The sequence below is a fragment of the Python bivittatus genome, unplaced genomic scaffold (assembly GCF_059951505.1).
Source record: "Python bivittatus isolate LINGU-HERP-01145 unplaced genomic scaffold, Pbiv_v1 ctg000700_np1212, whole genome shotgun sequence".
In the NCBI taxonomy this organism is placed as follows: Eukaryota; Metazoa; Chordata; class Lepidosauria; order Squamata; family Pythonidae; genus Python; species Python bivittatus.
This window is the reverse complement of record NW_028277098.1, coordinates 100,954,172-100,979,030: the sequence shown is the minus strand read 5'-3', so window position 1 is coordinate 100,979,030 and position 24,859 is coordinate 100,954,172. Positions and strand designations below refer to the sequence as shown.

Below are 24,859 nucleotides of genomic sequence, written 5' to 3'. Positions count from 1 at the left end.
ACTACACCAAACAGGTTTAAAACGACTGCCCTCCAAGTTTAAGGACCCGCAAGTTGGGGGCATCCCCTGCCAGGCCCAGTTGGCGTTCCTCAAGGCTGCTTCCGCAGGCATTTTGGACAGGAGGTTAGGGGAGGTCTGCTGCTGTTGATCTGTTTCTCTATGAATGGGTGGACATTTATCCTTGGCTGCCAGGGGTCGTGTGCCTGGTGTTGGCATCTTCATCTTTGCACGCTGCCCAAAGTCACCCTTGCGAGGTGGGTGGCCATATCAATCAATCAATCTGTCAGATGTAATTGTTGGCCTTGGAGACTCTGGGGCCTTTTAAACCCTTACCAAATGCTGCGTGCACAGGGCAGTTGAGAAGCTTCCTGCTTTGGTCAAAATAACAAAAGCTGCGTTTTGCCCTGTGGTACCCTAAGCTCTGCCCTTCTGGAGCATCCGCGTGAGGTCACAAGCCACATGCACCAGAGACAGGGCTGATGGTGCAACCCTGCTTCTGGCACTCTGCCCCTTGACCTCCCCACTCCATGCTGCTGACCACATGCACGATTTGCTTTTCACATGCACACACACAAACGCACACACACACACTTTTAGAAGTGAAATAGGAGCCCTGCTTGGTGCTTCTCCAAGCTGGCTTGGATCAGAACTGGGCAGGGACTGGGCATTACGCCAAACGAGCAATGTCAATGAACCCAATTTCTCTTTGGCTCTCCTTTTTTTCTGCCCTGAATAATTGAGAGTAATCTGGGCCGTGATTCTTGCTTGGAGTATAGACATTCCCCGAAATTGATTTTCTAAACAAGGCCGAGAACAGAAGGAAACAGGGAAGGCACGTTTTCAGGGGCTGCATTGAGAAGGGAGCCGCTCAGCAGCAGGAGACGTCTTGGCTCAAAGTTCTGGTAAAGAGGAAATGGGAACGAGTTTTCCTCCAGCGTGCACCCGCCTGCCCCTCTGTTTCTCCCCAAATTCAAGCACTTAGATCCTGTAAAGGTAGTGATCCATTTCCTTACCACCCAGGGGAATCTATATCTAAAGATTTTACCGTAAATACAGTAGTCCAGTTCTTCTTGTTTTTTTAAGGAACAAAGGTTCGGTGGTCCAAACAAAGGGAAGAATAAGAAATGTAGGAGGATGGGTCTGTGCACATAAGAAAAGGTAAAGATGTCCTTGAGTTGAATGCCACTCCTAGAGATTTGATGGACACCTCCATATATGTATCTATACGTTCATCAGATTTATATTCCACCCTTTGAACCAGAGCTCAAGGTGGCATAGGAAGTCCTGCATGCTCTGTGCTTCTGTGGCTGAAGGGGAACCTGAACCTGGGTCTTCCCACTCCCCATCCAGCACCTTCACCCCTACAGCACCCTGGCCCTGGGGCTGAGAGGGAGGGCCCATGGGGCGCTTCAGTAGCTGATCAGGGACCAGAGCCTAGTCCAGCACCTCCTTCTCTGCCCCCCACTAGCTCTCTCCATGCATTTTTCCCTGCAACAGCATGGAAGGGCTTTACAGGATAATTACTTGACTTCCCAAACTAGCCTGGGGTTTCCTGGACGTCTCCCCTCTCTCTTCCCACCCACACCCGTCACAGTGTGACTGCGTTCTTTTAGAATGCGAGGTGTATTTTGGTTTGCAAGGATGGCAGTTGATCCAGAGAAACCAAGATAGTGGAGACTTTTATGCTTTTTTACTATATACAGTGAAACTGTATACAACAGGTATACAGGTCGTCCTCGTTTAGTGACTCCCTCCTTTAGCAACCATTCACAGTTATGACGGTGATGAAGAAGTAACTTTGTGACCCATCCTTGCATTGATGGCCTTTGCAGGTCCATAAAGCAAAGGAAAGCTGAAGTCAGATCATAAGCACAGATCATAAGCATAGTTGCGGTTTCACCTTGTGACCGCTTCGCTTAATGACTGAGTTGCTGGTCCCAGTTGTCACTAAATGAGGACGGCCTCATCTGACTGCCTCAACATGATCTGGGCTTTTACCCAGCATCAGTTTACTCCTAAGTCTCACTCCCAGAGACTGTTCCCCTCTAGTTCTCCTGCTAATTGCTTTCCTTCTTCCCCCTTCACTCCATCTCCTTCCCCGTTTCTGGGCTTATCCAGAGAGAGTGAAAGAAAGGGATGTGCTGGAGTTACTGCTTGCATGCTCAGCATTGCTTGTCTCCTTTTCCTGGATCCGCTCAGCCAAACCATCTGCGTCTCCTTTGTTGGGGGAGGAATCTCTCTTGGGGTCTTCTGCCCAGGCCTTCTTCAGAGACCGACAGCCAATCCTCTCCTTCCCCTCCATCTGGAGTCTTGGGTGAAGATGCTGTCTCTCTGGGACTTCACTTCTCTTCCTCCAGGGAAGCCAACCCTGGACCGTTCTTCTCCCTCTCCAACCAGGAACCGACCTCACGTGACTTCTCTCTCCAACTTTCCTCTCCAGTCACCCCATTTTTCTCTCCAATTTTGGCCATGTCCCCAGCAACTGAGAAGGTAGGCATAGTTGCGGTTTCACTTAGTGACCAATTCACTTAACGACTGAGTTGCTGGTCCCAGTTGTGGTCACTAAACGAGGACTGCCTCATCCAACTGCCTCAACACGATCTAGGTCCCCCACACCTGTATACCAGCCTGGACCAATGCAACTGCTCTCTCTCTGCCTCTCCCCAGCCCATGTGACAGTCCACCTGCCCTGCGGACTGCCAGAACTGAGGTTCTCCTCCCCATTTCTCTCTCCACTTGCTGCCTCACACCAGCAGCACTGGAGCTGACCCGGGCCGGGCCACCAAAAACCATCATCCTAAATTAATTTCCCATCTACGGACTTGCAGACTCCCCTTCCTCTTCACTCTGGAGGCCCTTCCCCACCCTGAAATCCCCCAGAAAGGCTGGATTACGACTCCCATTGTTCCCAGCCACTACGCCGCTGGAGTCCAAGAGCTCCAGAGGCAGGCAGCGATTCTGCTGTCCTCCCTGCAGGGGACAGCGACGTGTGAACCCTCTCGAAGACAATTTATGGACTTGGGCAAGACAGAAGCGGTGCCATGTCCTAATTAATGGTGATCTCCGCACAGTCAGTTCCTGATAGTCAAGGGATAATGCGCGCCAATCTCTTGCCCTAAAAATAATGGCTTCAACTTGCTTTCACATCCCTTGCTCTTGGCAGCCGAGCTCGGCTTTCAGCCGAGGTGCCATCAATGGCGCCTCGTGGGAGAACAGTTCTAAAATTAAGCACTTTGCGAGCTCTGCTGCTTTCACGGAGCGAAAGGTGTCAGCCTGGGTGTACCCTTCTGAACAAAGACGCCATGCTTTGTTTCTTAATGACAATAAATGGGCCCTTTTTACTCACTCTGCTTCCCCAGCAGGAGCCCTCTTGGGCAACCCTTTGGAGAAAAGAAACTTGGCAACTTGAAGAGGGGTGGACTTCAACTCCCAGAATTCCCCAGCCAACATGGGTGGACTTCAACTCCCAGAATTCCCCAGCCAGCATGCTGGGAGTTGAAGTCCAACCCTCTTAAAGTTGCCAAGTTTGAAAAACACTGATTTTAAACTCTGCCACTTCTTCAAAGTTCTTCAGAAGCCTGCAGCCAGGGAGCTAAAATCTCTTCCGCCACCACTATAGCCAGGGGTTCCCCAGGCAGGGTCAGAAGAAGTCAAGATGGCTGCCCAATCAAAGCTCCACCCCTTTTTCACGCATATCATGCGTTCCATGCATATTAAAGGCCGGGGCTTCAATCACACAGCGGCAGATGCCATCTTTAATTTTTTAGACACCCTCCCACGGACTCGCTGATACCAAAGGGGTGTTTTCCCCCAATTCTCTTATTTGTTGGACTTCCTTGAGATTCAAAGCAGGACACGCACACACACAAGCATTATATCTTGGGTCTCCAAAATGGCCCCCATCAATGGGCGTGGGGAGCTTCCCTTGATTCCTGCAGAGTTTCATGCCTTTATTTGGCCTTTTTGACATTCTTAATTGTTAAAATGAAGAAATAGCAAGTGATCCGAAAGAGTGCTGAAGAATCATTCTTATTTGTAAAGATGTTTCTGGGCCCTGAGTAAATTTTGGAGCCTTTCTGAGAAAATAAAAATAATAGAGTTTTGTGTGGAAGGGTGCCTGCCAGCTAAACGGGCATGCTATGCCTGGCCACTCCCTCAGAGGTAGCCATTTTGTGAGTGCACCCATAAGAATTTCTCCGAACTTGCCCACTGACCCAAAAATGCCTGGGACCCTCTCACACACTCCATGTAGACTTGATTTGGGAATGGGTGAGAAAACGCCATAGCTCCAAATATTTCCATTCCATTTTAATCTGGCACAGTTGGCCCAAGAGAGTTAGTTTTCAATTTCTTGGCAGAAAATTGCTGGAAAACAGCTTCTTTCAATGATGCATCTTCTCCGTGGAACTGGCCCTTTTCGGAGCTTGTGATAATATTAGAGAAACAGCTGTGAAACTATTTTTATAGGTTTTTCACTTGCGTACATGCACATAGCTGAAGGACTGTTAAACCAATTATGCTTTTAATGTGCATAAAATTCTCCGTTTGCATCTTGCTTGTCTAGTGTGACCCAAACAGTGGGTATGTTTGCACGACACGCTAAACTGTCATGTCGCTTGTTTATCAATGGTCCGGAGCGCTGTGGGAACGCATCCCTCCAGCTGATGAAATCATTGGGTTTTTTTCCAAGCGGAGAAGGGACCTGTGCTTTGCGATGGGTGACAAAGAGCAACGATTTGTGGGAGAACCTGCACAGATCAGGGGAGTGAGATGTGGTCTGTGCTTTGCTCACTCCAGCTGTAAAGAGGTCTGCCAGAGCACAGAGACAGCAAGCTAGAGTGGCTTTTACGAAGAGCGGTCTAGGAAGACCTCTATGGTGCCATGGCAGTACCATCTGCTCATGTGAAATACACCAGACTTCATCATTGCACTTCATCAATCTTTAGACCAGTGTTTCTCAACCTTGGGAAGTTTAAGATGTGTGGACTTCAACTCCCAGAATTCCCCAGCCAGCCTTGCTGGCTGGGGAATTCTGGGAGTTGAGGTCCACACATCTTAAACTTCCCAAGGTTGAAAAACACTACTTTAGACCTTCTGCATTCAGGCATGACTCATGTGTCCCATCATGATTGCTTTCTGCAAGCACATCCTCTGAGCCTTTTTACACACATTGCATGCAATGCACATAAAAACCAGGCAGATGTGAGAGCTGGATTTTGTAGATCCCAGTTGCATATTGCAGCCAGATGCAAGAAAGGCAGACCGGTAAACAGGTCCAAGTGGGCGTGCTTGGGCAATGAACAAACCTTGGGTTATTGGATCTTCTGCAGGTCCAGTCATGGTTAAGATAATTAGTTTGGAGGATCTGTTGCACAGAAGATACAGGGAGACCTTCATTTACCATTCCCTGCATTCAAAAGCGCCAGCTTCAACTTTCTTTCGACGAAGGACTGTTAAACCAATTATGCTTGTAATGTGCATAAAATTCCCCGTTTGCATCCTATAGGGGTCAATGAATCCTATAGGCGTCAATGAATCCTATAGGAGTCAATGAAAAGAGGAGGCAAATACCTGGAGTTTCTGAGCTCCTGGGATTTATTTATTGATACTTTTTCTCATCCCTACCTCCAGCTCTCGAATTCAGTGATACGTGGTACATTAGCCAAAATGCGTGTGGCTCTTTTTGTTACATAAAAGTGCATTTTTTAAAAAGCCTAATTATGGAATATGAACATCCATTACACAGTGTGAAAACAGAATGCTTAAAGCGTTAGACAGCAAAATTGTACACTCACCTGCAATTACATGTTAGAGAATTTGGGGGGCTGGTTTGCTTTTTGTAACCAAATAATATGCCCGAAACCATTTGTATCAGCTGACAACAGGGCATCTGAGCTTCTCTTCCATTTGTGTGATTGTGTGTCTAGAAATCCTAGGTGATAAGGAAATTCATGATCATATGTAACATAAAATGCACGAAGCCTTTTGCACTCAAAAATGTCTCATTGCAAGAAATGGTGATGCCTGTTGCCTTTCTATTACATTTTTAAAAATAAGCAAAACCTATTCATAATGAACAGGAGGGAACAAAAATTCAGAAACATCCGTGACAGCTTTCAAGAAATATCAGGTTGCAACAAATTTAGGCTCTAATGAGAAATTAATGTTGCAGTGAAACAAACCTTAAATTGTGTTATATTATTTCAAGGAAGGAAAATCTTCTCTTCAATTGGCCAACCAGCATCTTCTCTGCTCTGATGCAATTACAGTCATCTGTAAAATACTGTATTTTCATTTTACTTTAAATGTCATAAAATTAATTTTATGATCCAGTTTTTCTATCTTCACAAAGCACTTGAAGTAGACAGTTTAATGGCACTCTTCACTTACCCACAGGGAACAAGGAACAAAAATCTGGAAATGGTTTTAACAGCTTACCTTAACAGCCAGTGAAGGCAGATTTACGCCAATTCTTCTGATCTTGCAACTCTCCAAATCTGTTGGACTTCAATTCCCATAATTCCCAGGCAGACTTGTCACCTCCAAATGGAGTACTACACAGTGATTTATTTGGGGCTGGCCTTGGAGAGTGTTGAGTTAAATCTTATTAGGCTGAACTACATATTATTACCGCTGATTATTGTTTTGGTTTCTGAGCACAATTCCTAGTTTAACTGTAAAGTCCTAAAAAGGACTGAAACCAGACTATCTAACTCAAGAATGGCGTTCTTATTGGCTGGGAATTCTGAAACATCCCAGGTTTGCATTCATGAAATGCAAGTAATTCTGCTCTCCAAAGGGGCATCACCCATTCTTCTGTCTCGGGAAGAGCAATTACCGCTTTCTAGAGAAAACCTAATATAAAAGTGTCTCTTTTTGTTTCAGTTGTTGGAGGACAGAACGTGGAGATAACGCAACGTCCGGAATCCCTGTCAGTGACAGCCGGAGAGACCCTCAATCTGACGTGTACCCTGACTGGGGAGAATCTGCCAGGAGGCGTGCGGTGGTACAAAGGCCTGGACAGAAGCCAACCGCCCATTTACAGTGATAAAGAAGGAGCTTCAAGTCGGGGGGTGAGGGTCGTCCCAGAATCAAACACAGACTTCAGTATCTACATCCGAAACATCCTCCCTGAAGATGCTGGGACCTACTACTGCGTGAAGTTCAGGGCAGGCAACCCAGAGAGACAGCTGGCTTCGGGGAAAGGCACCGTGGTCTCTGTGATTGGTAGGTGGCACCCCAACTTGATTTCCAGGGATGTTTGGGGCAAATTCCCTGCACGAAGCTGAGTCTCTTTGACCAAAAGCAGTTTTGGAGACTCTGCTATGGTCTATGAGGGACCGTCAGTTGATGTCTCCCTCCTTCCTCTCTCAGCCAGGCCATCCCAGCCTTTGCTCCGTGGCCCTCCAGGCAGAATCGGGGCAGGGTCTCGGGCCTCTTTCAACTGCTCCTCAGAGGGATTCTCCCCCCGAGAGATCACAGTCACCTGGTTGAAGGATGGGAAGAAAATAGAGGGGGCCCAGACCAAGATTCTGGATTCTGGTGCACAGCAGAGCATCTCGTACCGAGTGGAGAGCACGGTGGAAGTGCTGCTCGGGAATGGAGACGTGAGGTCGCAGCTGACCTGCCAGATCCAACACAGCTCCTTGGAGGCTCCACTCCAGCAGGACTTCCAACTTGGTGATATCCTAAGAGGTAGGTGAGCTATGGGTCACAGAGAAGGACAAGGCCACGGAGTGGCAGGAGAGAAATCTAAGCAACACACCTGAAATAAACACATGAGGACAGAGCTGAGATTTGCTGAAAACTGGATGGGGTTCTTTCCTTTTTCATAGTGTTAAGTTCAGGTCTTGGGCCTCCTGCCCCCAGACAGTGGAAAAGGAAGCCCTGAATTTCACCAACAAGGGTTCTGTTCAGAGAACTGACTCACTTCTTTCCCCAAGGCCGCAGTCCCAGGCCAGGCCCAGTTGGTCTTCCAGCCCCTTCCGCACGCAGGAGCCATGAGTCGGAAGCGCCTCTGACTGATCTCTTTGTCTCTCTTTGCTCAGTTCCCCCCAATTTACACCTTGTTGCTGACCCACCTTCCCCTGTCCGGCTGAACACCACTGTGACGGTCACTTGCAGCATGGAAAATTTTTATCCTGATGATGCCAACATGGAGTTGTTTAGCAAGGATACCCCAAGCAAAAAAGGAAAGGTTGGCTCGAGCACCCTGAATTATGATGGGACGTATTCCATGAAGAGTTCCCTGGAGGTGCTGGCCACCGAAGACAGGAACTCCTCATCGTTCACTTGCGTGGTTCAGCATGACTCTCAGCCTCTGGTCAATGCAACAACAACACTGTTCATTGCAATGCAACCTGAAGACAACAAAAGTTCGGAACGGAATCCAACAAGTAAGTGTGGACTTTTAGAATAATTCTTGAGAGGTTTTGTTGCCCCCACCCCGCTTTTTCTGCTTCATTCCATGTTGATCTTTTGGTCTTTTCTTGATTTGATGACAACATGCATCTCTTAGATTGCTCTAAAATATTTTAGTGAAGGGTCTGTTGCTCCAGGATTCAGCCTAGATGCTGTGTGCAGAAGATCTAGGACCAGGGCAAGAGGTCCTGCCTTGGCACAGGTGAGTGTGAGAGATGACTTTGGAGAAACTATGTCATAACAATTAGCAAAACAGGAAGAAAACTGTAGAAAGAAATACAGACTAGCTCCCCTTAAACATTCTGGAAAATAAGAGGGAGGGAAGGAGAATGCTCTCAAACATTTCAAGGTCAGCCGAGTCAGAAAACAGACTCTACAAGTAGTACTGGAACTCTGCTTTACTGAGATAGGCTAGAGCGGTGTTTCTCAACATGGGCAACTTTAAGAGGTGTGGAGTTAAGTCGCCCAGATTGAAAAACACTGAGCTAGAGTAACAGACCCTTGAGAGCTTGAGAGCATTTTCCATCTCTCCCTCCCTCTTAAGCTCCAGAGAGTTAAGATGGAGCTAACCCGAGTTTCTTTCTAATGTTCTCTTCTCTTCCTTGGGTTTAAATCATGTTTTGCTAACTGTCAAATTCCTTCCCCAAGGTCATTTCCGTCAAACTCTATCCTGAGATTGTGTTTTATTTTTCCCACTTTCTTCCGTTCAGAGAGATATTTGGAGGTCTTTCCCTGATTCATTCTTCTTTATAAAACTCACGTTTGTGCTGCAGGTGACATGACACGCAAGTCCTTGAAAATGTGGGAAAACAGACCACGGGGTGGTCCGAGGGCCAAATCAGAACAGGTTCAGCTGGGTTTCACTGATCTTCTATTTCTGTGGTTCTTCTTCTGGTGTCCTGTTAATCTATTGTGTACAGTACTCTTAAAATCAAGATAGTCAGAGGCGATGTCAAAAGAAGTCAAGGTGGTGGCCCTTGAAGGGGGACGTTTCGCAGTTGGACATTTGTGGCTGCCATCTAGACTTTCTTGAGCCTCCTTGGAGAAGCCCCTGAGGACAGCTTTCATTTGGGTTTTATTCCACCAAGCGGCTTTGGATATTTCTCTTGCTTTATTCTGTGACCTGCCCAGAGTCGTGATGGACGGGGGTGGTCTATATATTTCACCAAATGCATTTCACAAATAAACACTGGCCGACTTAGAGGACAGCTCAACTCTACCCTAACCTGAACCCATATGATCTTTCTGCAGATGGTAAACAAACTGTTTTAATAGTTGCTGTGGTGGTTTGTGCACTCCTGGTTGTGTTGGTGATTGCGGTTATCTACCTCATCCAAGCAAGACACCGCAAAGGTAAATATCTGTATTTGCCGATCTTCGTTGTTTCAGGTTCAGCTAAGAAATGTGGCCATCCCATGATGACCACCCATGGGATGGATGGATGCACTGAAGGCATCTTCATGCACTGGGGTCTTCATGTGGTGCCTCTAAACTGGCTGACATAATTTATATGGTTAGGAAGTTTCCCATTGTCATGCATGTAGTGCATGGGTGGGTGGGTGGCTAGATGACGTCTCCTCACGTCCTGAATTCCTGATGGCTTCATGGATACGTTCATGTACTTTTCTTGGCGAAAGTATGGAAGTGGCTTGCCACTGCCTTCTTCCAAGGTATTTTTTGACTTCCCAGTTTCTCCTCCATCCATGTGATTTCCTGGGGGAACTGGAGGTGGTTCCATCCATGTCCTAACCAAGTCCAACCCTGTTGCTTTTCCTGAGATCAGCCAAGGTCATGAGGTGCCTCCTGGTCACTTCATGGAGATATCCTTGTCCTTTCCTTGGCACAGTATAGAAGAGACTTGTCTTAGCCTTTCTCAAGGTCGGCTGCTTTCCAGTCTACCTTACGGATCCCATACTTTCTGGTGGACTTCCATCAAAGTCTACTCTGATTAGCTTTTTTGAGATCAGCCGCCTGCTTTAGGTAAGGCAGGCAGGCAGGTACGTAGACAAGCTAGTTATCAGGTACCCGTAATGCCAATATCTCAACAAGGTGCTTCCTGGCAGGACTGATTCTGTAGTAAGTGAGAGTAAAGCAGCTGCTTCCGGCAGCAGAAAGGGATGAGGCCCCCACACAGGACTGTAGGAAAAGGCGGTGGGTGCAGCAGAAGGCCCCATTCCACCAGCAGCACTGAACTGAACAGTTAACTGCCAAACCAGATGCTTTCCTGAAATGAAAAAAAGAAGAGAAATCTGTCCTGGGTTCTACCCCTCCCTTCCTGGCTCCTGCGCTCATCAGCCTCTTCTTGTGCTTCTTTCGGTGATCAAATCCCATGCACCCTCTAAATGCCTAATTTGGGCTTTTGTGTCCATCCGCTCTCTCGGTGGCAAATTGCCGGCAACATGCAGCGCTCATGTGCCTGAAAGCCTCGGCAGGCAGATGAATCAGTCCTGAAGCAGAACTGAAATCTGGCCCGTCCGGAGCCCAATCTGCTTTGAGAACCCAGCGGGATCCTGGAAACGTGGTAGGGATTTAGGGACGGATAATTTGTTTTTTCTGAGTGGCCTGGGCAAAGCAAGATCAATTCTTCTCTGCTATCTTGATGTCCTCCAAAGATGGTTGGGGTACCACCACTTGGCCAACCCATAGTAGCTGCGGTTCAAGAAATGATGGGGGGGGGGCATGCAGAGGATACAGTTAAGGAAGCCTTCTTAACTCAGTTGTCTTTCTGTGGGTGGTATTTCAGCCCCCATCATCCCCAGCCATTGTAGCTGTCTATAGCAGACCTGGGTACAGCAGGCCTGAATGGATGGGAATGTGCAGAACTGCATTTGCTTTATTACAGAGCCAAGATTCAGCTTAACCCAGCAGTGGTTATCTCAGGCACCCGGCACCCCTTTAGCAATTTGGGTGGGGTGGGTGAGGTGGAAATTTTCACGCCCCCCCCCTTTTTCCCCATTTCTGGAGATACTGCAGAGTGAGATAGGGAGAAAATTCTCATTGTCCACCCCAAAAAACAGGAGCCAGAAATGTTTTTCTAGTGTGTTCCAGCAATCCCAGGGCCGGCTCTACCATTAGCAAGGAGAAGTGACTGCCAGAGGGTCGTAGATGAGAGGCAGATGGTTAGTTCTTCTGCAACGGCTTCTGAGAACAGGAGGAGATGCTTGCAAGAGATTCCATGCCACGTCCCAGAAGAGCCAGGAGCACTTGGTGGCTGGTGGCTTCATTTGGGATGCAGGGCGGGTGGGCAGGCTAGTGTTTTATTTTTTTCTCTCCATAGACTGTTTTACAGCCTTCACCAACCTGGGCTTTTAAAGGGTCAAATAGCTGTCCTAGATGCTTCAGGAAAGTCCCCAGGATGAATATTTCTCCTTTTTGGCCCCAGGAGAAGATCCTTAGGAGCCTGCTGTCTCTTACAGTCCCCATTGTGGTGATAAATCTGCAGCACCTTGAGCAGAAAGCTGATGGATGGACTAAGTGGATAATTTTGTCTTATGTCAGCGTTCCTCCCGTGGCATGGCATCGAGCTGCTGAGCTGCCTGGCACCCTTCACTGTCATTTATTTAGCCTCTGAGTTTGTCCTGTCTCGGCTGGGGCCCATAACTTGTCACAAGACAGAGGAGCTTTGGGACAAGGTTGTAGCACCCAGAAATGCCTCCCGTGAGAACCATAATCAGCTTTCGTTGCGATCCCCACTGCTCAGTTATTGTAACAATCTGAGTTTTGCAGGATTTTCTGGGAGCCCTCAAAAAATGACCTTCCAGCTAATGTGTTTTCTCCTACTTTCTTGTAGGTAAAGACTCCACGTCTGTAAGGTAAGTGTACTTTTCTCTTTTAATCAGAAAGCTGGTTGATAACAGAAGTATGAATAAAGTCGAGGCCATCACAACCTGGTGTACTCCAGGTTCACTGGGCAACAGTTTCCGTCAGTCTCAGCCCCCGGGACCCACAGCTAGTTCCCTGGATGGTACCAAACTGGGCTAATGTTCGGCTAATGTTTGGATTGTAAAGCTTGTTTGTTAACATTGGCTAATGTTGTTTTATAAAAGCAAAATCTGGCCTTTTCACAATCTGCAAATCACTCTGGATTCTTTGCAAGGAAGGTTGAGCAGACAGGAGGGAACCAAACATTATCAGCATTCACACAACATGTTAGCTGTAAAGTCGGGTTAACAAGCATCCTTGTTGCATTCACAACACATGCTACAAAAAGGAGGAGGAGGAGGAGGAGGAGGAGGGGAAGAAGAGGAGGAGGAAAAGGGGAGGGGAGCAGGAGGAAGAAGAAAAGCTCATTATGGCTTAACGTAACAGCTTGGGACAGACGTCCTGCTATGATAAAGAATGAACCCCAAACTAAGCAGAAGCTTATCTAGCGTATAGTGCGAATGTAAAAACTACTGTTAATAGATGAAAAACCTGCAATAGGAAAGGGGATTAGAAGACAAGGCTTCCAAGGCCCCCAGTTTCAGCTTGTGTTGATCAGTCTCCAGGCTGATGGGATGAAACCATCTTACAACTAGGAGAGTGTTTCAACCACCTGAGATTAAAGAAGCAAAAAATAATGCGAACCAAGAGACAAAAACCACAGGAAATGTATTTAAGAGCCTAAGATTCTAGGCGTCTCTTCTCCTGCTTGTCGAGGATGAAGCAGCAAAACTGTTACTCTAATTTCCCTTTATCTGGTGAAAAGAACTCCGAGCGTCTGCTGATTACTTTTGGACTTAACAGATAATAACCAAATGCGTAGAATGATAGGAAATTCCATTTAATGCCAAAGGCAAACATTAGATTAATAATTCAGCTATCTGATCAACCCTCTTAAGAGAAAGGACAAAGGATCCCTCATCTTTTTATGCATTTAGGTGCTCAAGGAGCTTATTTAATGTGCTCCGTTTTTCTGTAATTGTATAACTTGGCAATGTATTTTGAATCAGATAAAAAGAGTAAGTCTCTCTGTCTTTCTCTTTCATTTGCTGATCCTTCAGTATGCAGGAGACTTGCAAGAGTGGGCAATATGTGTAGGGTTGAATCGTTGGGTTCTTGGTATTGTGTAAATTTGGTGGTTTTCTGGCAGATGTTTCATTACCGGCTAGGAAACATCATCCTTGCATGGGGGTGCGTCAATCAACTTTACCCCCATTCGTGGATGTTGTTCCCTAGCCTGATATCGAAACGTCGACATTGGCCAGCTCCGAGAACCCAAGAACCAATGTTACCTCTAAGCCAGTGTTGTCCAAACTTGGCCACTTTAAGATGAGTGGACTTCAACTCCCAGAATTCCCCAGCCAGCATGGCTGGCTGGGGAATTCTGGAAGTTGAAGTCCACTCATCTTAAAGTGGCCAAGTTTGGACAACACTGCTCTAAGCCAAGGAAGCAGAGGAAGATGTCTTCTGAGCTGCAGTTGGGTTGGCCTGGACAACCCTGGGCTGGGGGGCATCGTAGAAGGAACATCGCCTGGGGTAGCTTTACCCTCGTGATTCCAAACTCCTGGACTCATAGCCCAAGGAAGATTACTGGATTCTTCCTCTAGCTGGGGCCTCTCAAAACTGGGAGTTGGTCCTGCACAAATCAAAGACAAGGACTTCGGAAGCCCCGTTGCACACTTGGCGGTGTGCTTTCAGATTCCAGTTCCAACCAGAAGTGGAGATGCATTTCGGTGCCCTTTGATAGCCCACGGATCATTCAGGGTCCCTGTCCACATTGACTGGCCCCTTTCCTCCACTGTCTGTCCGTGTTTGCAGACTTTCTGGGGTCGCCTTTGTTGGGAGAATGAGTCCATGCGCAGGTGTGCGAGAGCCACTACGCGGCCACCCCCGTGTGCAGCTTAGAGGGAATATGGCCAATGATGCAGAATAGTATAGATTATTTCTGGTGGGGAGTTAAATCTGGGGTGAGTATTGTTTTGACTTAGCAAACCTTCAGGTATCAATCCTAAAGACATTTGGGTAAGATTTAAGTTTCCTGGAAGAGGCAGAACTCGGATCCAGTTGACTCTGTACCCGAGAAAGAAGCAGGTAGAGAGAGAGACCCTTTCTGCCCTCCTCAACCATTTGGGTTTAATTTGGAGCAAAAGGAATAATTGAAACAGCCGTAACAAAATAGCAGAGAAGGCAGTTAGAAATTCCTCCTTGGTCATGCTCTTAAACCTGTGAAACATAAACAGTGTTCATTAAAACTGGCAGAACTGTGATACGATCATGGCACAACCATAATTAAATAAACCCAGCATGTAATGAAAATAGTAGGTAACAACCAGGAAGTTGTAACAGCAATGGCTAAACTTCTACCTTTCTTTAAAACTTCTAGACCAGTGTTTCTCCACCTTGGCAACTTGAAGATGTGTGGACTTCAACTTCCAGAATTCCCAGCCAGCCATGGGAACTCCCAGAATTCTGGGAGTTGAAGTCCACATATCTTAAAGTTGGTGAAACTGAGAAACACTGATCTGGACTGTTCTCCAAATCTTGTTCGGAAACTGCATTGCCCACCTGCTCCAACCTAGCCCTTCTCCAGAAACATTGGAACGACCTTTCCCAGAATCCTCAGCTGCAGTTCCCAGAATCTCTAGCTGTATTTCCCAGCATCCCCAGCTGGTAAAAATTCCTGTTCAGCAAGTATTCTCATTAACTGTGCTTTACTCTTTGTCTACTATTTTAATTACGTGCCAGGTTTATTTATGATTGGGTTAACCTTTTGCAATGCCAGACACCTTGAATGAGAGCAGAGCTGGGATACATTTTTAAAAAGAAATAATTGCATCCGAACCCATTGATCCACACCATGAACTTTAATTACTTAATTTATGTGAAGTCCTTTATTAAGGGCTGAATATATCTTCCAGGGGTTTAGCTGTGTATATGAATTGATGTCAGTAGAGGCCTTGTAGTAAACATGAATTTACTATTTGTTAATATTAAATATATGCCCTGCCTTTTCATATAAATAGTAAAATGCATAGTAAAGAATAAAAGCATAAATAAAAATACTTGCAGATTAAAAAAAACCCAATAGCTGCAGTCAGCTTAAAAACAAACCCAGATTAAAATAGGAAGTTTAAAGTAAAACCATATGTGATTTCTTCCTTCCCCGTGTTTCACGTTGACCGTGTAGCAATCTCTTAAGGTAGCTTGCTCAGAAAAAGAGCCCAGAAGTGCCCCTATTGCTGGTCCAAAGATTTTTGTTGAGAAATGGCTGAAGGCAAACTTAAACCTAAACCGTCTCCCTCATCATAAATCAAGAGTAAGGAACGTGTAGCTTTGAAAAATGAAAAAGTGAGTGTGTGAGATTTGCTGTTTACTCTTTGGTGATCTGAGTTTTTGGTCCCATTTTTAGGCTTCATGAATCTGAGAAGTCTCCTGGACTGACGAATCAGGTATGTTGAGCTACATTTCTTGACTATTCTATTCTGCTGGGCAGAAATAATAATTTCAGAGGTCATCTCTTCAGCCTCAAATGCCTAACTTTGATCATTTACTTTCATCCTGAGTTGATGCAGTTTTTTGGACTGGGACAGAGAATCAGCCTAGATAAGTGGGTCACCATCCTGTGGTTACTGGTGTTATTTTTTGAAGGATCACTGTATTAAAATAGGAAAAATAACCCTCATTATTCCAAGAAAATAAACCTTTTTAGCGCTGCAGACCTCTAAGAGGTGGTACAAAGTTGTTTCTTAGGCCTTCTGTCTGTACCCTTAAGAGTTGACTTCCTTCAGCACTGAACCTGCAACGTTTTGAAAGCTGTTTTTGCACTCTACCTTCCACTATAAAAACATAATGGCCATATTCACACTAAAAAACTCAATTTCAAGGGCCAGGTAGACTTCACAACCCAGGAAGCAGCAGCCCCAACATAATGGGAGAAGGACTAAATTGGCTTAAAGTGTCATGGCTCACTTTTTGAGACCATAATTCAGACCTTTTACGGGCTTTTTGGCAGTTTGGATCGACCCAAATGCCAGAAAAGGCAACCCATTCTGAAAATGCAAACCAAAGCAAATTTTGTAACCTGCTGAACTTTACAAAGTGGTCGGGAAGGAGACCTAAAATGCCATTATGTGAAGGACGGGCCACGTCAGGCCATATTAAAACCCACAGTCATATAGAAATATTCTTGGTGAAATCCTGGGGCTTAAGTCTAAGTGGAGACAGCAAAGCGTTACACAGATTGGAGGAGGCTAATTTTAAAAAATAATCTGGGAAAAATGGCTGGTCCTTTGGTTGATGTATTTGTTCATTTTTTATGAGATGCCACCCACTCCATTAATAGTTCAGGCAGCTTACAGAAATAAAAACAAAACTATGCAATGCAGTGCCATTTTTTTTTAAGTATGTACAGAAATACAACTGAAACTGATCTTCTTTAAAAATAGAACAGTATAAAAAAGGCAAACGATTAAAATGCAATTAAGACGTCTTGATAAATGAGGCCGCTTGGAGCCCCATCTCTGGGTTGTGGCAGCCATCTTGACTTTTTTGACTCCCCTCTCTGAGGACACCCCTGGATCCAGAGGAAGCGCCGGTATTGGCAGGTCATACAACGCACAACATCACACAACAAATTCTGCCTCTTTGGACTTGTAACGCCATGCAGGTGAAGAGAGACGGATTTTGTGTTGTGACAACACAACACATGTTTGTGTTTTGGTGTCACCGTGGGGGTAAATGCAACCAGGGCTGCCTTTCGCTGAATCTTGTTAGCTAAATCCGCCCCTCACCTTAAACCGAGTTCCTCAAACCATGGTGTTTGTACCCTGCGGGGGACCCTAACCAAACCCAACAGGCTAAAATTCACCCAATGCACCACACCCCCCACATACACCCACATCAAAACCAAAGTTAAAAGTTAAGCCGATCTTTGCATGTGCTGCGAATTAACTGTGAGGTGAGGACACAGCCTCAACTGATCCTTTCTTCATTAAAAAGAACTTACGAGGCATATATTTCTTAAGAACGAGTATTGGGGAAGTCCATTTTCATTCTGAGGGTGGTTTTGTCAGGAGCAGCCCAGAAATTCAGAAGAGCAGGAAGGTTTTAAGAAGCCAAAGTTGGGGGAAACATGGCAGAAGGGCAGGGAAGCCCCCGTAATGGCAACATAGATGGATCCCATCCGCTGGGGAGGCTGTAAGGGTGGGTTCTTATCCTGGGCAGGGGGCTGGACTAGGTGATCTCTAAGATCCCTTCCCAGTCTTTCATTCTAGGGTTTTGTGTGGAGGACAGTCCAGCTAGCCAGTGGAATTAAAGAAGGATCCTCAGAGCGATTTGGAATGATTATGACAGCAGACACAGCAAGATAAAAGAGCTCGGGGTGCCCGCAAGACTCCTTTTAGAGGAGGAAATAATCCACAATACTGCATAATCTTCATCACCAGCTACGAATAATCCTAAATCCTCCGCAGCTGCTTTTTTTATGCCCCAAATACAAGTTTCATCCTTACAGCTTAAACAGCATCAAAGTCCTCCTCCTCGCAGCTCAGCAGAGCTTCCATGGAAATGGGAAACGGGCTTAAAAGCTCCACATTTGGACGAACCCTGTTTCTTTCCTGCCCAAGCAGGGAAATCAACGGGAGCAGAGAGAGTTGGTAAAACTCACCCGGCATGACTTTTGGGGGGCTCATGGGTGAAGTTTGCAACAGGAGTTAGAAAAGGCAAGGAGGGTTTAATTGGGGTGCAGAGAAAAGGAGTGTGTGGTGGTCTGCTGTCTCACTTCTTTTTCACGGCAGTTTCGTACATTTGTGGTTTGTGGCTGGCTGCCGTAAGTGTGAATAGATCAGATGATCATTCGTGGCAAAGAAGGATCAGGCCTCGGAGGAAGCCTCCGAAAATTGTGCTGTATTTAGAATTTCGAAGTAACTTTCTATCCACACCCCAAGCTTCTGAGTCATCCCTGGCGTTTTCTCTGCTTTTCATAATGAGGACTAGAAACTTGCTTTTTTAACAGCAAGATTTTATTTTTTTGTGTGTTTTTTCTCCCCTAAGCGAGCCTTCCTTCCACCCCCACCCCATCCCCAAACGCCCAACTGGGGATGGTAACCTGCGCGGAAAGACGGATGGGAGAAGATTTGTCCCTTTTGACAAGATTGCTGGCTATACGCTTTTCCCCCCGTCTTCCCAAACGGCTTATGAAAAGGCCCAGCTGCGCAGAAGCCGAGCGTGGGTTTATTTTTAGAGGGGAGCTTTTGAGTGGCACAATTGTGTGATTTCGCTGAGCCAACCAAGCTCCCTCCCCGGGCATCGCTGTTTCTTGCCGTCCTGGTAGATGGTCCTGTGTGTCTGCAGCTGTCCTAAGAAACAGAGCGTTGACACTTCGCCACGACAATAGAGGAATGATCAGAGCTTTGTCTGCGAAGAGCCAGCAGGATGAACTCGCTGCTGGAACAATGTCGAATGCAGACCAGCTGCCCTCCCCACACACACACACAAGCCCACGTACCCCGGGATCACTAGCCTGCGTGTTTCCTTCTGTGGTTTTTTTGCAAATTGTAGATGTGATGGACTGTATCTACGAGGAGGAGAGGGATGTGGGAGATCAAGGCGATCAGGAAGGAGGGGGTGTATTTCAGGAGGGGAAAGGAGACAAAAGACAACACAGTCCGGAGCAGGAGCGTGGGAAACACAAGAGATTCAGGATAGCCACTCCCTAGAATCTCCCAGGCTAGATCCACTCGTTGCAGTAGTATAGATTTAATCTGGCAAGATTCTGCCTATAGGGCGTAAGCAGATAAAGGAACTGTACTAGACTGGACTGTTCCATCGATGTTCTTGGGCTGGGCCTGACAGTAAACCCCATGTCCAGCTGCAAGGCATTGAACATCGTGCACGTTGGGGCTAACCCTCGGGGGTCCCGTTCGAAAGCTCGCTGGGCAGGGAGGAAGCAGAATTAGAGTCAGTCCCTGCACATTTCTACCTCTTTGTCACCCATAGGTCGTTTGCTTGCTAAGAAAATGTATATTCTACCGTTGGAAGATACATAGAACCTTGAAGTGTGCAATCTTAAATCATAGCATTTAAAAGGAGGGAGGAGAGAAATATTCTTTAGGAATCACATTACATTTTAGGATTTAGACCAGTGTTTCTCAACCTCAGCAACTTTAAGAGGTGTGGACTTCAATTCCCAGGATTCCCCAGCCAGCATGGCTGGCTGGGGAATCCTGGGAATTGAAGTCCTACACCTCTTAAAGTTGCTGAGGTTGAGAAACACTGATTTAGACGATAAAACTGGACAGAATCTCTGCCGCAAAGAACTTAAAATATTACAGTGTCTTCGTCCTTCCAGTTTTCTGGGCACAACAGTAGGGAAGTGGTTTCACATGGACTTCTTCAGCTTCCCCATTTAGCCTGTAAGATCTGCTTCCTGGTGGTCTCCCATCCAGGAACTAAACAGGACCAACCATCCTGGCCGTTGTTTTCAAGGCCAAAAGCGACAAGATGAAATTCCCACGGGGAGACAGCAAATCCAAGGGAGGGACAGGGAGCCCAAGGAATTGTTTGGTTTGTGTAGAGTAATTTTTTTGGGGGGGGATGTTTAATAGAGACCAACCCCAGTTGACTGTATGGTGCTTCTTTTCCTATTGGCTTGTCTAGATTGTTTTGTCAAGAGTTGGCCTGGTGGATGGTGGAGCCCCAAATATCTAGGGAACCAGGACAGCCCAAAGCTTCTGAGTTTAGCTGTGGGGAGGTTGCAGACTGTGGGGAGGTGCAACCCAGAACAGGCCTTAACCAGGGGCATCCTTGGGGCCAGGGGTCATAAAAGTCAAGAGGGCAGATCTGACGGTGTGACCAAACCCCCGCCCGTTTTGGCACACGCCATGGGGCTTCAGTTGTGCAGTCACAGCTGCCCTCTTGACTTTCTTGACCCCCTTCCCCTGTAGACACCTCTGGCTTTCGCTCCTTGACCCAAAGACCAGCCGTTCTAGCCCAGGAGGTGGAAGCCTTCGTCCTCTGTCACCGCTTTCTCCATCCTCAATTTTGGGCAGTCGGCTTGATGTCCCTTCTTTGCTCCAGAGATTCCAGGCCTGCTTCTCTTGCACAGAAACAAAATATCGGGGCCGTTTTCATGCACGGGTTTTCGTGCGCGGGCAGGGAGCCACTGTAAGGCAACCCACAGTGGGCAAACACAGCCACCCTCCTCCAATTTGCGGTCAGGAATGAGATGCTGAATGATCCGGTCCCATTTTTTAAAATGTTTCTTTGCTCCCCCCCCCCGCTTTTTTTCCTCCCTTTTTCTGCTTCCCGCTCAGGACCCCGATCCCAACAATGTCGCCTATGCAGATTTAAACTTTGACAAGGAGGCCCAGAAGAGACCCCGCCAAGGGGCCGAAAGCCCCCCGCGGTCGGAATACGCCACCCTCCAGGCTGTGCAGTCGGTGGCCAACGATGACAACGTCACCTATGCAGATCTGGACATGGTGCAATTGAGCAAAGCGCCCAAGCGGCCTGCCCCGAAGGCGGAGGAAGCGAGCTCGGAGTACGCCAGCGTCCAAGTACAGAAGAAGTGATCTTCGGGGAGAGGCAGCAGCTGCTTGGGGCTTGATGGCCTTCTGACCAGTTTGTTGGGAGTCTCCTGGCAGGGCTTGAACTCTGGACCTTGTGCTCACGCTAGGTCTCAGCGGAGGTGCTGTGGGATCGGCCTTCTGCTGTGCAATTCCTTGGAAACTGATTGGTGCTACTCACAGTTGCATCCTGTTTTTGAGCTAGTCCATGACGCTTCTTCCTTCCCTGCTTGCCAAGTGGATGGGAGATGTCTAGATCAATTAAGGATCTAACACTGCTTTTCCCGCTGGACACCATAACTCTCTTTTCTTAATTCACCAACACGCCACCAGGAACAAGCAGGCCCCAAGAGGTGTGTGAGTTCAGGCAGGTGGACAGCAGCGTCTGGCTTTTCCTGACGAAACTCTTCTCCTTGTCCTCGGAGACCATCAAGCCTTCTGAGATGCCATCTTGAGATTCCTCCTTCATGGAGCCAGGCGCCCTTGGCGGCCCCAGCCACCCCAGAAAAGAGAAGTAAAACTTCTGGAGCGGGCACCGTCCACCTCAAGGCTCTTGACTAGACGTCGTGAGAAGTGGGGAGGAAGAAGGCCTACTTTCTCAAGTGCTCTTGGGCAGGAGAAGCCTCCTCCTTGGCCACGGTTGTGTCTCTTTCACTTTGCTTTACTATAACCTGCAGATACTTCCTCGGTTCTCCCTTGACAATATGTGCCTCTTTAGGATAGCGCAACTCAGCCAGTTTTAGCTTTCACTGAGCCCCAGGGCTTTTGCTGGCAAGGCCAAATCTATAGAAATCCTTCTAATGTGTCAATCCCCCTCCTCTTTTTTTAAAATCAATGTTTAAATCATTCCTTCCCTTAGTATTTCTCGTCTTGGGAGGCCACGGACACCTGAAACAGCCTCTGTGATCTACTTGGGCCTTAGAAAATTTGGAACCAAATGGATTAATTGCTCGGGTTCCTGACCAATCTGTTTTCTTCTTTTCTGGCCTTCTCCCTTATTAAGCCTACAGTAACTCTAACAGTAAAGATGTGTGTGTGAGTGTGTGTGTGTGTGTGTTTCTGAAAGGTGGATCTCCCTTCTCTTCCCACCATCATCATGGAAAAGAAAGCATGGTTAGAAAAGATCATGTCTCCAAGAGAGATAGGTCTACAGCATTACACACCGACCCTTCTCTGTAGCTCCACCGTAACATTTTCAGTCATGGGTTGTTCTTGTGGGTGTTGGGAAGGACAACAGTAAACCACGACTATGAGATGAGTCTGGGAGCTTTGGGAGACTGGGGCTCTAGGATGGATGTCCTCTGCATCTCCTACAAAGGGTGGGAGCTTTCCACGAAAGGGAAACATCTCCAGATGAGGTTGGAGAAACAGGGGCCCCAGTGTTTTGAGAGGTTAATCTGTCCCACCATCTTGTGATTCCTCCTTTTCCTACCCACAAGCTACAGCCAGATCTGTGGAGCTGATTTTTTTCCCTTCCTTAAGTCTTGCTCATTTTTCATTCTGGAAGTGCAGTTGAATAGGGGTGGGGGAAGGAGAAGACGATCCCTAAAAATAGGGATCCCTTTGCCAACACTGGGGGGTAGGGACACCTTGAGAGATGCTGCTGTACTGCCTGTGTTGACTGTTCAACATTATAACTGTTTACTCCTTTTACAACTAAAAATACCAATATTTGTGTATGTTCTTTGTAAGTGAGTGTAGTACTGTGTACTTAGCACTAGTGTGAAAAATCAGAAAACCAAGGGAAGAGATTGAGTGCTGGGGAAGAAGTAAATTCTAAGGCAGGCTTCCTAGGCCTGGCACCCTCCAGATAGGTTGGGTGATGGAGCTGTAGTCCAAGTTCTTGAGAAGTTGCCAAGCTGGGGAAGGGTGCTCTGAACTTGAGACCTTCATAACCAACCCTCTGTGGCTCCTGCTGCCAGTAACCCAAACTCCTCTTGATGGTCGTTCAATGGTTCTTCTCCTTGTGGTACTGTGTTCCTCTTTACTATAATGTTTAGGAACTAATTGGCAATTTAAGTGGACATGGAAGGATGGAGGGAAGCAGAAGGGATGTCTTCCAAACGCTCAAGTGCCCATCTCCCATTTGCAACCTATGTCCATCTTGAGGTCCCAAGAAGACCTCAAAAGGGCCCAGGAAGGTAAATGAACCACTTTGATGGATTTGGCATTCCTTACAAAGGCAGAAGATCCCTTTCACTCACCTTTCCCCTGTCCTCTGCTGCTTGCAGCTGACTCTCCATCAGACTTCTGAAGAACTGATCCAGACCATCTTCATCTTGGGTTAGTGAACAACCCCTTTTCACAATAGCTCATGCAAGGTAGCAGCTCAGGACCTTGGAGTGACCCTCCCTTGGGTGTCTACCTGATAGAGCAAGGGGGGAAATCTGGAGTCCACATGCTGCTATGTTCTCTGAGCTGCTTTTTGTAGAGTATCATGGAAGTGGTCATCCCTGTTTTAAGTATATAAAGGGGAAGATGTGAGGATGGGATTAAGAAATCTGGGGATCACCACCCACCTTGCCCTCCTAGGTTGCACAGACCAGCCCCTTTTGCCCCATAATCTGGGCTACTTCCATACCCCAAGCTTCTGAAACTTAGGTGAGAACTTACGGCCCTCCAGAACCTGTTGCACTACAGCTCCCAGGATGCCCCACTCTCGGCTGTGCAGAGTTGTCGTTCGGCAACATCCGAAGGACTCGAATTCCCCATCCCTGTTTGGGGAGGGAAGATGGTGTTCGCACAGCCCTCGGAGCCAAATGTTCCTTCTGACAAGCAGCGGCTATTGAAAATGGCAGCTTGAGTCTGTAGTTCCACCTCCCCTCCTGATGCATCTCGTCCAGCCTAGCTGTGAAGGTTCAGTAAATTCTCATCCCCGTGCTGTGCCATCAATAGTGGGGAAAAGCCAATGGTGATGCTTGTAGGCTCGTTAACACAATGGAGAAGGAGGTGCCCCTTTGGGGGAATAGTTGACTCACGGCTGCCATTTTGGGCTGACACACCAGCACCACGCACATTTCACACCAGCTGTTTGCCTGCTTTAGTTCCACGTGCCCCAACAGTGACAATGAGAGTGCAAAGCAACTTAAGGTCCTGTTGTTTGGAAGAGAATTGCAAAAACTTTAGCAGGCCAGACCTTCTGCAGAGCAGAGAATGGGACAGCGACCATGTATAGCCACCTTCGTCAACCTGGTGTTGCGCAGATGCCTCGGACTTCAATTCCCAGGATTCCAGCCAGCACAGCTCAAGGAACTGTGGGAGCTGAAGTCAAAACAACGGGGAGCATCACGCTAAGGAAGACTGTGAAATAGCCTCAGTGCTTGGCCTCAGTTTGCAGAAAGGACAATGGGACCAAGGCCGGGGGAGGGGGGTGGGAGGGGTTAATGAAGTTGTTGGGATATATTTGTTGTGGATCAGAAAAGTAAGTGTTTGTACGAATTGCACCTTAATTTTTTTTTCCTGGTTTTGTTTTTTCGCTTGCAAGATATTTTTGTAATAAAAGGTTCTGCATCATCCCTTGTTTTTGCGTGAGTGATCGTGACCGAGCTGGCCTTAAAGAAATCAGCACTTCTGGGCAGCACAGCGAACGTCGTCTCCTTCACTGCAGGAAGAGCAGAGAGCTAGGGCTTGAAGAGGGTCTTGTCTTGGTGGTCCACCCAAATATTTGAGCGCAGCAATTTGAAATATGAAAATAGCTTGCGCTGCAAAAAAAAAAAAATCTGTGCTTGCACAAACCAATAATTATCAAAAGAGGCAGTCTACAATTACGCAGAACTGCTCGGCTGAATGGAAAGTCCAATCCCAGCCTATTCCCCATTCTGAAGGAGAACAATAATTCTAATTATTATTGTGTGGACTTCAGCTACAGCTGTTTATCACTTGACTGCCAGCCATGGGACACATGGGAAATAGGTCTGGAGCTCTTTCTTTCTCCCAGCCATATTTAAAAAAAA

At 47.0% G+C, this 24,859-nt stretch overlaps 1 protein-coding gene across 5 annotated transcripts in view; it reads left to right on the top strand.

Moving 5' to 3' along the window:
* The window catches only part of LOC103057305 (tyrosine-protein phosphatase non-receptor type substrate 1-like), a 91,061-nt gene extending 66,797 nt beyond the window's left edge, over nucleotides 1-24,264 (top strand). For all 5 annotated transcript variants that reach the window (XM_088153177.1, XM_088153179.1, XM_088153180.1 and 2 more), the window contains exons 3-9: nucleotides 6,886-7,227; nucleotides 7,375-7,695; nucleotides 8,049-8,396; nucleotides 9,673-9,774; nucleotides 12,212-12,233; nucleotides 15,752-15,791; nucleotides 20,655-24,264. In XM_088153177.1, the coding sequence (XP_088009303.1) occupies nucleotides 6,886-7,227; nucleotides 7,375-7,695; nucleotides 8,049-8,396; nucleotides 9,673-9,774; nucleotides 12,212-12,233; nucleotides 15,752-15,791; nucleotides 20,655-20,912 (1,433 nt within the window). In that variant the 3' untranslated portion in view covers nucleotides 20,913-24,264. The remainder of the gene's footprint in view (nucleotides 1-6,885; nucleotides 7,228-7,374; nucleotides 7,696-8,048; nucleotides 8,397-9,672; nucleotides 9,775-12,211; nucleotides 12,234-15,751; nucleotides 15,792-20,654) is intronic.
* The last annotated feature ends 595 nt before the right edge of the window (nucleotides 24,265-24,859 follow it).